Source organism: Colius striatus, chromosome 12, assembly GCF_028858725.1.
Source record: "Colius striatus isolate bColStr4 chromosome 12, bColStr4.1.hap1, whole genome shotgun sequence".
In the NCBI taxonomy this organism is placed as follows: Eukaryota; Metazoa; Chordata; class Aves; order Coliiformes; family Coliidae; genus Colius; species Colius striatus.
In genome coordinates, this window is record NC_084770.1 from 5,861,735 (window position 1) to 5,875,413 (window position 13,679).

General features: G+C 41.2%; 1 protein-coding gene across 1 annotated transcript; it reads left to right on the forward strand.

Moving 5' to 3' along the window:
- The first annotated feature begins 2,310 nt into the window (after positions 1-2,310).
- On the forward strand, positions 2,311-12,361 carry LOC104555098 (cytochrome P450 2J6-like). Its single transcript, XM_010198362.2, has 10 exons — positions 2,311-2,314; positions 3,839-4,020; positions 5,505-5,667; positions 6,302-6,451; positions 6,908-7,068; positions 7,752-7,928; positions 8,546-8,687; positions 9,842-10,029; positions 11,133-11,274; positions 12,183-12,361. The coding sequence occupies exons 1-10, from the start codon at positions 2,311-2,313 to the stop codon at positions 12,359-12,361; spliced, it is 1,488 nt and encodes a 495-aa protein (XP_010196664.2).
- The last annotated feature ends 1,318 nt before the right edge of the window (positions 12,362-13,679 follow it).

Below are 13,679 nucleotides of genomic sequence, written 5' to 3' on the forward strand. Positions count from 1 at the left end.
GCAAAATCTGTTTTCTCTTAAAGCTGCTTCTCCTCCTTGCTTTTTTAGCCTCTAGGCAATGTAGAAACTGGAGACCTTGTGATGTAGGAGGGAATAAGCAAGCTGCAATTGGTGAACCCAGAGATGCCTTAGTATGCCTCTGTCTGCTAAGTAATTTATCAGGAATCATCTCCTTTGGGATTTAGGAGGCAAAGGACGGAAGATGAATGACTCACATATGTGGAACTTGCCAGGTTGAGTCATTTCAGCACATACAGTGCTTCAGGCTTTGGTCCTGAATAGCACCCTTTAGCAGAACATAAGCCTTAGCTACAGTATTTGATGTCCCTTATACTGTGACTGTAAAACAGCTTCCTTTCTCTCTTGATTATTTAATGCCCTGTGGGTCTCTGTATGAACTCTTACTTTGTATAGGGTCTTGTCAATTAGCTGATATATTTATTACATTGGATTTTTCAACACTTTCAACGAGAACTCAGCTGAAGTTATATCCTCAAGTATGTATAGGAGATTAAGGGAATCCATGCAACTACACAAGTTGCCTGTTTAAAATGTTATCATAATTTCTCTGAGCAGGCTTGCTGAATTTTCCAGTCTGCAGTTTCCAGCTGAAAACTGTTCAGCAAAATCAAAGTTATTGATTGGACTCAATGTACATTATGTTCACGAAGTATAAAGGATTTATGCTCTCTATGGGCTTCTTAACTCTTCTGAATTCTCTTAAACTTCAAGCAACTATCTGAGAACTACAGGTATGGACACTCAGTTTTTTAATGAGTTTGAATTTCTTTTGCTGAGTGAGTTAAAAAAGGCAAAAGTGTTAAATGCAGTCTTGCATTATTCAGTTGTGAAGAATGTGTGGATAAGCATTATCTTACTTCTGCTTCAGTGGTCTGTGTGTGCAGATACTTCCCACAAGTGTGGAAGTGGAGAAGCCATCAGAGGGCAAGGGCTGTGCTTGTGTGCCTTTTTTAATGGTTGTTTATGTTTTATAGCAGAGATATAGAAACAAAAGGTTAAGGAGCATCATTTTCAGCAAATTGATTCTAGGTATCTTACACTTGAAGAGTTAAACAGAGAAAAAACTGAGAGAAGCAATTTGGAATTAAATATATTTCATGGTTTCTTCAATCAATTCTGACAGTTCCAGGATAACTCTTTGCCCAAAATCAGAGTGTTACTGAGTTATGCTATTGAGCAGTCATTTATCCACTTGATTTGAGGCTCTATTTGAGAGTTTTAAATGTGCTACTCGATTATCTAACTAAGTTGACTTACTGCTTGTGTTCATTTCTTCATATGTGTTTTTTCCACCCTTTTCATCCAGCCAGTCCTCTCTGATTAAAAGGAAGCGAGTTCTATTTTCTTACTGTTTGTGCACAGAATTACTTGCCAAGTTTGCAGGTTTTGCAACAGTGAAAGACCTTTGAAAGCTGTTGATGCACACATGTTGTCAATTAGAATGTGATTTATACCCTTCAAAATTACCACAATTAAGATGAGTTGAGCCTTGACATTACCTCTCAATGACAGTGATTATGATGAAATTTAGAAAAGAAAGAGAAAAAGTAGTCTAGTGGGAAATACTCAAATTCTAGTGAGCTAGGGCCACCAAGATGATCAGGGGACTGAAGCATCTTCCTGATGAGGAAAGGCTGCGGGAACTGGGGCTGTTTAGTCTGGAGAAGAGGAGACTGAGGGAGGATCCAATTAATATTTACAAATATCTAAATGGTGGGTGTCAGGAGGTTGGGGCAGCGCTTTTTTCTGTTGTATCCAGTGATAGGACAAGGGGTAATGGAAAGAAGCTGGAACACAAAATGTTCCATTTAAACAGAAGAAAAAACTATTTTACTGTTGAGGTGAGGGAGCCCTGGCAAAAATAATACTGAAGAATTTCTGGTTGTCCAGGGTTGGAAAAGTTGGAATTCATTTTCAACAGTGTGGCCATGTCCCACAGCTAAAGAACAGCTGACATAGGTCTCCATTGTTGGAGGACATTCAGAAGAGCTAGTAATTGTATGTATTCCTTTTGATAGAAATGAAACAAGTTCAAAATCCTGGTGACTTCTTTTTCCCCTCCTCTTGTGACCATTTGCATTGCAGCCTACACTCACTGGTTCCCCTTTGTGCAGGTATCTTTTACCATACAAAGATTCTGCCATCAGAATATACATAATTTAAACCTAGAATGGAATTATCTATTGGCTAATATAGTAGCTAGTTGTGGTTACCGTGCTCCTGGGCAAAGCATTAACACCACTGCTCCTGAAATGCTTGATGAGTCTCTGCCCACCAGGCAGCCATCAAATGGGTGAGTGCCAGCCCCTGATATGCCTTGCATCTAGCTGATTTGGTGTTGCTGAGTTGGAGTCTGCTGGTTCTCTGCTTTTTAGGTTTTATTCTTTTATTACCAGTTTCTTTTCTCATCAATCCTTGAGACTCCTAGCTGTCACAGCCTCATCAATTATGTTTATATCTGTTTTTACTTAATTTGCAGGGCTTTAGTTTATATTCTTTCTTGCACCTAATTTTCTCAGCAAATTTCAAGCTTGAAGCTTGCTGGTAAGATTAATATATGAAGACGAATGAGTCATCAGTGGTAAGATGAATACATCATACATCAAGAGTGTATGAAGTTTTGCAATCAGGAATCCTGCCATATCAAATACTTTCATCAATAACTTGTTTGATAGATAGGAGAATGTTCTTAAGCATTTACAGCTGATAGAGAATAAGCTCTGTGAACTGAAAAAATGACCTGAAAAACTCATCTGCTGTTCAGTAAGTGTAGGGATAATGTAATTACATACTGTGGTTTATTTCTAATTATATGGTGAAGAAAGAAATTGTAAGCAGGAGCTGTGCAGATAGGGATCTAGATTTTATAGCATGTCACAAACTTAAACCTAAGTCAATATATCAGACTCATTGAAAAACATGAGCAGTGGTACCTGGATGAGTTAAGTGTTGTCATATTCTCCAGTCAAGTTGCTATCAATAATGTTTTCATTTGGTGACTTGTTCATTCCTTGTTAGAAAAGGATGTAGAACCTAAAAATTCCCAAGTTTGACTTCTCCTTTGTTTCTCTGAATGGCTACTGAATAAAGGGATAGTGACATCTGTTATAAAAAACATCTGTTCTCCAACTTGACCTTGGAGAAACACCCATAAAGAAACTCAAAATTGCAGAGAACTGATACAAGTGCCTTGTGATTTTTACAGATTCATTTGTATGAGTAACATGGTGAAGTATACACTTCAAAGCAGGTGACTTGTTTCCTCTATTGACGAGAGACTTGGCCCCTTTTTAACAGGGGGAAGTGATTATTACCGCAGACTTTAGTAGCAGGGAGACAGCACAGGAGAATCTGGTTCAGTTGTGTCTCCTGACCCCTTGCTCTCGGTTCCCAGGTCTGCATTTGCAACCACTCTTACACAAGGCTACTAACTGCTTGCTTTGCCTCTGCCCTGGAAACGCTACTTGCTGAGATCTTCTGCTCTTGCGTACACAGTACCTGGATAACAGCTTCACGTTTGAGCTCTTGCATGTAAGTCAGTGCTTTGAGTGACATATTCCATCAAACTGATTGCTTAAAGGGATATTTCTGAATGAGGTGCCCGCCTTCAGCCTCTACTGGATCTTAAAGTGATGGCAGCTGTTAGCATATTGCAGTAGTGTTGTATGAAATACATTCAAGAACAGGAACACTCCTCATTTTCTGGGATCGGGAGATGTGGTAGGAAGGAAGGGAGGAGGAAAATACAGAAAGCTTAAATGTGACAGGGGACATTTCAACAGACAGCCTCATAGCAGTTTTCTCAGTGACTGAGCAGTTTGGAGGTGTGAAATGACAATAAGCGTAATTCTCATTTCCTTGGGTTTGTTCCTTCTGAGTGCACAGTTTCTGAATTTGCAATGGAAAAGTCGAGGATTTCCTCCTGGACCAACCCCATTTCCAATCGTTGGGAGCATCTGGCGGATAAATTTTAGAGCTGACCATGGGAGCCTGAGAAAGGTATGCATGGGCAGGTGAGAACTAAAGAGATATGGAGGCAAAAACTTTGAAAACTGGTGATGGCTGTTGGTAGGTGAATGGGGCATCAGGGAGAACTTAACCTGAGGGAAGGTGAATCGTGGAAGCTAAATGAAGTGCCTAAACAAGGTAAGTGAAATCTGCAGGGAGTCCCTTTCGTGTGAAAGCTAGTATGTGTGTGAGTTAACCAGAACTGAGGACTTTAATTTTGTCTCAAAAAAAGACTTTTGTTTTCAAGGAAGGCTCTTTGCCTTGGAAGAAAAAGGTTTCTTAGATTTTGCAGGCACATACAGAAAATCTTCTGAAATGAGGTGTCTTATTTTCAAAAGATGTGACAAGGACATCAATATGGCTTCTGCCATCATGGGGTGGAAATGAGATTGCAATCAAAACCTTTCATCTGTTGTTTTTCTGAAGTCCAGTCTGGGAATTGCTCCTTGCTTATGAGCTGAGGATGTAAATGATGGTGGAAGGAAGGAACTGCTGTGAAGAATTAATTCCATGCTAAATATGTTAACACAGGTTCTTGCACTGCTCACCATCCTTTACTGAGCTAAAATTTCACAAAAGAATCCAATGTGTTGATATGTTTTTCAATTTACAACCTGTTCTTAGATGTGAGTGCAACCTGGTTGTCAGGGGGTACCTAGCTGCAGCTGGAGAATGTTGGCTGCAGGAGAAGAGAACTTAAAAGACCTTTCTGTTGAACTTTTCTGATGGATACACATTCATCACTGTGAGAGGACAGAGCTGTACCTTTTCTCTGCCTAGAGGCAGGGACTTTGTCCCTGCTTGAATACCACAGGGTTGCCTGAGAGCAGTCCCCATCACTAGCCAAACAGAGGTGGGATCTATGCCCAGGTGCCTCAGTTAACAATACTTATGTATGAGAAGGGAAGAGGTCCTGCCATGGAAACTTGAAATCTGCAGAACTAGAAAGAGAGTTACACCTTCAATATGTAACTTCAAGATGTTCTAGTTGTTGGCTGAGGAAATGAAATATGGAGTTGAAAAATGTAATTGAAAATGGGCAGGGGGAGTTTCATGTGCAACATAATACACACTCTGTACACAGTCAGAAGCGTTTTCCTGATTGTTCATATTGCAAAGGCAACCCAAGCCCAGTTTTAAAAAGTGGAAGAGCATCTCTTCTTTTATTATTCACATTGCTGTGAACAGTGGGTTCCCAGAGAGAGCCTAGACACTTACTGTGGTAAAAACTCACACTACAAAACAAAATCAGCCATCCCTTTTCTCTTCCTGAACCTCTGAGTAGTGTCACGCTGGAACAGAGCAGCTCATAGAATCATAGAATGGTAGGGTTGGAGGGAACCTTTAGACATCATCTAGTCCAACCCCCCTGCAGAAGCAGGTCCATCTAGATCAGGTTGAATAGGAACGCATCCAGTGTGCATTTTGGTTGATGTTTCTTCCATGGGTATTTTTGGCATCGATCTAATCTACAGCTGGCAAAACTCTATGGCAACATCTGTACGGTGTGGCTGGGTCACAGACCTATGGTGGTGCTGTATGGATTCCAAGCTGTGAAGGATGGTCTCACCACCAACTCTGAGGATGTTTCTGGGCGAATGCAGACCTATGTCTTCAACAAAATGGCAAATGGAAAGGGTAAGATAATCCTATCTGTGGAAATACTTTATCCTTGCCTTTATTTTCTCTCCTGTTTTCCTTGCTGACAAGCCCTTAGTTCCCAATTTATCCGTTCTGTGTGCTCAGGGTGAACAATATAATTCTGCAGCATTATTCTAAATTGTCTCCAAAGTCCCACTGTCAGATGTACATTTCAGAATCTCACCAGAGCTGCAATATTTGTGCCTATCTGGGTCCTGCCTGTCCATTTGTAATGTTGTCTGTGTCCTGATTTGAAATAATCTGGAGCTTGCAGCAAAGGATTCTGTAAGAAAGCTTGTACAGAGCTGTTGAACAAGGTCTAGCCTTTGGGGAGGCACAGGAAAGTCACTGAAGCTTTAACTGTGTTAGGCACACTGTAGGTGCAACATACCCTTGTTTAGAGCTTCTTATTGTGCTAACCTGTACACCAGACAGTGCTGAAATGTGTTGGATGGAGAATAAAGAGAGTTCTGCATTTAAAATGAAATAATTTGAACTTGTTTCCACCAATCTCTTATCCAGAGGATATAGAGCAGATGCATGTGGACTGCAGCCTGTAAAGCTTTAATTTCTAGTACTAGTTAATGTAATTAGAGAAATACATCTTTACATTGATTCTTGATGGCTGAAGGTATCCTGGTTTCAAACGGACTCATCTGGAAACATCAGAGACACTTTGGGATTGGAGCTCTCCGAAAACTGGGAATGGGGAATAAAGGAATGGAGCGTGGGATACAAACCGAAGCCCGCTACCTGGTCGAGTTCTTCAGGGACAAAGATGGTATGGCATGGACAAGTGGCTTGGAAACTGCATTTGAGCTTTTGACATAGTATATACTCTGCATGACTCTAAGAGGAAAGACTAACTACTTTTGCTCCAGGAAAGAATGGATTGGGAGCACAGCTTAAATACAGAGTGCTATCAAAACTGTTGGTACAGTCAGACCTCAGCAAGGTATCTTTGGGTATCAAGATAAAACAACAAAAAAGAGATAAAAGGAAAAAAGAAGGCAATCAGAAAAAGAAGTCTGAAAGTTAGAGACTTGAGACCTCCCTGTCCTCATTTTTGAAAGAGATTTATCTTTTGTTAGGTTTGCCAGTGAATTTGGGGTGTTTTATTGTAATGGTCTAAATATCATAGAGGACATGTTATAAAACATCACAGTGATTTTGCTTCCAGAACAGGGAAGGACATAAAGAAAATGCTGTGGAGATGAATGCTTCTCTCTGTCTGCAGGAAGAGCTGTCGACCCTTCCTTCCCCATTGTCCATGCTGTCTCTAACGTGATCTGTGCTGTGGTTTTTGGACGTCGTTTCTCTCTAGAGGACGAAACCTTCCGCCAGCTGATTGAAGCATACAACTGTATCGTGGCCTTTGGGAACAGCTACTTCTACTATGTGAGAGAATGACTATTAAATATGCAAAAACTTGATTATTGAGCACATTAATTTCACCGTGGTGCAAGACAGTTACATTCTAGTTACTACAGTTATTGCATTCTTTAATGCACGTTAAATACTGATAACAATTCTGACTGTGAATATGAACCAGACCTGCAGTGCTTTGGGTCTGGCATCATTCAGCTATTCTATTAATATTGTATTAATAACCTTTATTAGAATTTCTCAGCAAAGACAATGTGCTTGGGATGCTGAACTTTTCTATAATGGAAACAGCAGTATTGCCAAGATGGAAAAGTGATCCTCTTTGTATCGGAATAAAAGAGACCGATTTCTTTTTTTTCTTTGTACTAAACTGTTCTTTTGTTGGTGAATGAACAGGGCAAATAGAAGCAGAGTTAGGTAGTAAGGTTAGGAAAGAATCAAGAGTGCAATCTGTGTTGTCTTTAATGTGTGTTTGTATATTCAACATTTCTTTGACACTACAGTATTTGTCCTGGAGAAATTAATTCATCAATTTAGCACCAAAAGCATCCACGCTGTATCTTTTCAATGGTAGGCTTGGCAGTATGATAATGGTTGAACTTGATCTGAAAGGCCTTTTCCACCCAAAATGATTCTATGATAGCCTTGCTCCTGCCACATAACTCATATCTGTGTGCCAAATGCTTGCTCCACAGGTCTGTGAGATTCTCCCTTGGATTATGAAGTACCTCCCAGGACCTGCACAGAAAGCAAGGTTCTCCTGTGATTTTGTCCGTTCTTTCATAAGGCAGGAAATCAAAATCCACAGGGAAAGAGATGTAACAGATGAGCCAGAAGATTTCATTGACTTTTACCTGGATCAGATAGAGAAGGTGAGTGATTTACACTGCACGTGACACCGATCCTATCGTAACAGATTCCCTGCGCCTCTCCTGCCGTTGTCTGTGCATAGCAACTTCATCACAGAGCTCTACAGAGACTGCTTTAAAACTCTGCTGTCAAATTCAAAGATGAACACTGAAGAGCTGGTGTACTAACTTGCTTTGGAAGTATAAATGAATTACACTGGTTTGTTATACCGTGGAATCCTTAGTGCAGGCTGGGCAGTGGGAGGACTTTGAAAAGGTGCAGGTATTTTGATGGCTGTGTCATTCTCATTCTTGGTGGATTATTAATATCTTATTGTCTTTGTGTTTTGTACTCAGCTTTTGTGTGCTTAGTGGTACTGTATGATTATCATAACACTGTTCAAACAATAGCAGTCTCTGCTCTGAAAAAAAACATTAAACTCTTAGAAGGATAATTAAAGCACCTGTAATTTAACAGCACCAATGTACTTATTTGAGGAAAATATTTCCATAAATCTTTGTTTTCCTGAAGTACTTGTACTTTCTCCATACTTCAGAAATATTGTTTAGGTATAGTGATTGCTGTCTCAGTGCTTTTGCACAGGTAAACCCCATGTTACCTTTCTCGTTGACATCTGTAGGCTAAAAATACCCCCAATTCTACATTTGATGAAGATAACATGGTGCAGTCTGTTTTTGACCTTTTCCTGGGTGGCTCAGAAACCACTGCCACCACTCTACGATGGGCTCTGCTCTATATGGTGGCTTATCCTGACATCCAAGGTGAGCTATGGACATGGGCAGGGGCACGTTTCAAGTAGAACAGTTGTCTGTTACACTTTTTTTTTGGTTAAGATAAAGATGTTTTTGAAGATGATGCCTTCTGGTTTTTTAACCTCACGTGTTTGAGCTTTGCTTTTAGGAAGCTAGTGAAACAAAATTTTCAGACAGAGATTTTTTAATCATTTCAGGGATCTTCAGCTTCTGATGCTGTATTTTGTTATGCTGGTTTTTGTCAGATGGTTTCAGTACCACAAGCATATAAGAGAAGATACAATCTGGCTGACAATACTCAAGGTGAAATATGAGGAAAAAGTTGGGCTTTTCTGGAATCCAGAGTGTGTACCACAAATATATTATTTGCACTCATTAGTTGAGCCACCAGTTGTATTTCTGTATAAGTGTATTAACTGTAACATGTGGGAATGTTAAACACAGAAGGAAGGTTATAATAGGAAGACAAAAAGATGACTGGAAAAGGGCACAGTTGTACAAAAGTTTCAGAATTTGTGAACATTTCAATACAGGGCTTTCAGAGGTGACAACTGCTAAGCCAAGGGCATGTTCTTGAGAGTCAGATTTAGAGCTAGAAATCCTTCTTCACATTCTTTTGGTTCTAGAATGCTGGAAGAAAAGAGCCCTGTGCACCTCATACCTTTAGAATTCTAATGTAATAAGACTCTCAGACTATATTACTTACTGAAACCAAAAGATACTAACCATTGTTGGTGGTTGGGTAATAGCCTGTTGCAGCTCCCACCTGGCTTACATACATCAGCTTGATACGACTCCCTTGAAACATGCTGATTAGCGTGCTCCGAGTCTGTATTTAGCTAGAGAAAGGATTATAGCTTGAGTAACTGAACTGATCTCTTAAGAAGTTGTTTTATTTGCAGTTCACTCCCCTTCCTTTAACTATGAAGCTCAATAAATCTGTTGTGCTTGCAGAAAGATGATCTGAACATAGACTCCATAGACTAGGAAATACCAGAGAGCAGTAAAATCATAACTAGATAGTTGTAGAAATGTGTCTACTTTTGAAGATACGGTCAGTAGGAATTATTTACTACAGTCAAAAGGGAAATGAAAGCTCTGTTTCTTGCAAAATAGGGTTCTTGTATCTATAATGGACTCTTTTTTTTCTTTTTTTTTGGTAGAGAAAGTGCAGAAAGAGCTGGATGCTGTTCTGAGTCCCTCCCAGCTGATCTGCTTTGAGGATCGGAAGAAACTGCCCTACACGTATGCCGTGATTCATGAGATCATGCGCTTTGGCAGCATCATTTTAATCACAATCCCTAGAGAGGCTGTGAAGGATACAACTGTTTTGGGGTATCGTGTTCCAAAGGTACAGAAATCCTTTCTATTCCAGTGTTATCTTGGGCTATGAGTTAAGTTCCTTGCAGTCATGCTTACCCCTCTTCCCATCAGTTTGGGACGGATAGGTGTTGCTGACAGCACTGGCACCCATCACTTTTCCCCTCCCATGTCCATGCCTTTGTGTCATAGACAGTTCAGTGAAAGTGCTTGCCAGAAGCACAGTTTCACACCAATTACACTGGTGTTGTGTGAGAGTGCTGCAGGGTCTTACTTTCCAAAAGCCTTTGATTTTGAAATACTGTAGAAGCATTTGAGATTTTTCAGAGATCTCAGAGGAGGCTCATGGGAAGCATAGGTGGTGTCAGTAGAGAAGGTGCAGCAGGCTGTTCATGCTAGGGGACAAGTGGTAGATGGGGTTTTTTCTTCACTGGTGATGTCTGAGACTATACCAAGTGTCTACTCAAGTGTCAACTCTACTCATTCACTTAGAACTTCTTATTACCTTTCTGCTGTCACATTTGACGTATAATGAAGATGTTTCCCCTCAGCTTCTGCACTGCCACCTAACCTCTAATAAAAACGTTCTGCCAGCTTCTTGTCCGACCTTCCCAAACTTAACCTCAATGCCAAAGCTTCCCAGAGGCACACACTGAAGCCTCTTCCTGCACATCTCGGCTACATGGTGATTGTTGTGCACACCTTTCCCAACTCTGCCTTGAGAAACATCGTTTGAAATATACCATTTTGTTTCCGAGGTGCTCTGTTCTTCACTTGTCAAAACCTATTGAAAGTGGGAAGATCATTGAACTAGATTTAGCATAAGGTGCTAAAGATTTGTAGACCACCTATTCTGTGACATTTGCTATCAGAATGGAAATAGAGATATGAAGGACATGACTGCAGGCAAATTGCTGAAGCTGAAATACTGAAGTTTCTTGTCTTATTTATTTTTTGAAGAAGAAACCCTCAGAACAGTTTGAGATTTCTTTGTTTTTACTAATAAAATAACTTTTCTTTCTGCTGCTGCCTCCCATGACCAACAGTGTGCTGGATTATAGCTGGAATCTCTTTGTATTCTTTTCTTCTTGATGTGTGAGACATAGAACTGAGCCAAAAGCATCTTCCTTTCAGGGCACTATTGTTATGGCAAATATAGACTCAGCTCTTTTTGACCCTGAACACTGGGAGACCCCTCACCAGTTCAACCCTGATCATTTCTTGGACAAGGATGGAAATTTTGTGACCCGAGAGGCCTTCTTAGCTTTCTCAGCAGGTAGGTGCACTGCTAACTGAACCTGCTTGTGTGGCTTACATTGTGAGTGGGAAACTGTATTATTTTCATTGCTGTATTTTGTATAAATAATTCAATACTCATTAGTGCAGAAACTGGAGCTTGATCAAATACATCCCAGATGGTTTTGTCTTTCTTGGGGAGCTTCTGGAGTCACTCTGTCACACGGTGTGTGAGTTTATAGGAGCTTAAACAAACAAAAGCTCTTGAGGATCACATCAGGATGAAATAGCCTGGTTGTCAGTGCCCTCAGCAGAGATGTGGAAGTGTCAGGGTCAGGTTCCTGGTCTCAACTGGGCAGAAGAAGAATCTGAACATTGGTTTCTCATATCTGGTTGTTTGCCCTAACCACTACATTTCAGAGTCTGTCACTGTCTTCCTCTCACTGGAAATCATATCCTGAACACAGTTAATTGATCAATTGGGAAAAGCTTTTTCTTCAACAAGTTGCTTCCACTGAAAGCACTATGTAGGAAAATGTCTAGTCAGATATCAGAATGTCTTCTGTATTCTGATTTTCACTCTATTAGTGAAGAAAAATCAGCCTGTATCAAGTGGAAACTGTGAGAGAACCTAAAGACGCTTTCTTGTTATTCTCACTGGGAATCAAGAGACTGCAACTCCACAGAACTGGGGAGGCCTATAGATGAAGAAGTGAAGTATGAAACTGCTGAGAAAGATCTCCTCTTACCTTTTCCTATAATCTAGGTAGATCCTCCAAAGGACTGCAGAATTTTCAGTTGTTCAGACAGTTCAACCTGAGAAGAAAACATCAAATTCAGCAAAGCCTTTTGGCCCTTGATGAAGCTGAGCGATGCTCAAGCTGGAAAGTAGACGCTGGTTTCAGATCTCTTTGGGGACTGACTGTTCTTTCCCTCCTCCCTCTGCAGGCCACCGTATGTGTCTGGGAGAGGTGCTGGCAAAGATGGAGCTTTTCATCATCTTTTGCAGCCTCCTGCAGACATTCAAGTTCACTTCACCAGAAGGAGTTAAGGAAGTCAACACAGACATGATCTTTGGGAGCACAATGAAACCTCATCCATACGAGCTCTGTGCAGTTCTTCGTTAGGTTGCAGGGTGTTACAGATTTGAGAGAGGCATAACCCTGGGTTTGCTAGTGTGCCTGTCTTCTGTGCAACTCTTACTCACTTCTAGCTCAAAGTCAGAGTGAATCTATCTTTGTGGTGTTATATGCCTAAGAAGCTGGCCCTGAAAAACGCTCTGCCTGTTTCTGGAAAATTTTCCTGCTCTATTACAAATGAAATAAACACAGAAAATTATTTTGGTGTCTGGTCTTACTAGAATCTCACTCATCTTACTGGAGGGAGAAGGAACATTAAAGGAGTTGTTTGGGTCCTCCTCATTCACATGTATTCTAAAATCTAGGTGGGGTATTGAAATGCTTTTTCCAGGAGTGGTGGCTCTGGGCATTGCCAGAACCCCTTAGTATGGTTGCAGGAGGGAAGAGAGTTGTGGAGGGATGCCTCAGCATGGGTGTGAGCCAGCTGGTTTCTCCATTCAGCTGAGAGCCATGTGGAGATAATAGCTTGAATCTGCAAGAGGAAATGGGCTCAAGTTGCACCAGGGGAGGTTTAGATTGGAGATTAGGAAGAGCTTTTTCAGTGGTAGGTTTGTTAAGTACTGGTACAGGCTGCCCAGGGAGGTGGTGGAGTCACAATCTCTGGAGATACTTAAAAGGCATTTAGATGAGTTCCTGAGGGACACAGGTTAAGGATGGGTTTGGCAGTGTGAGGGGAGTGGTTAGATTCACCAGCCCCACTGCTGGTAAATCAAAGTGGATGTGAATGATAACAGACCAGTGGGCTGACCTGAAAATGGTTTCTTGTACTTTTCCATATGTTATTGTGGTGCACTTGAGATGTTTTTCCTCTCCCACAGCAGCTTTGTAACAACAATGATGTACAGTAGCTGAGGTGGGCCACGTGTTGATGTCTGAGAGCACAGTTAAGGGGACTCTTTACTGTCTTGTGAAGCAAAGCTTGGCAACCGAAAAGGAGGGACAGGGCAGGAGAAATATATGTTGTGTTTCCCAGGAGCTCTGTGACCATTTGACTTCTGGGGAGTCTTATGCAAGCACAGGGGCAGCTGCATGCAGCCTTCCAGCAGCTGGGGGAGACTGTTATCAATGCTGCTGAGTTAAGAGTTGCTTGCTAGTAAGGTACGCACCTCAGGGGTAAGAGCTGTGCAAGATACAGCTGGCAGAAGCAGGATCAGTGCCCACACAGGGCTTGCAAAAGTAAGTGCCAGAAACCAGTCACCCTGGGAGCCTGGTCTTGTTACCCAGCAAGATTTCAAAACTGAGGTCAGAGGGAGAGCTACTGGCAGACATAGCAAATGCTCTGTTGCTCTGTCTGATTCCTTCCTTG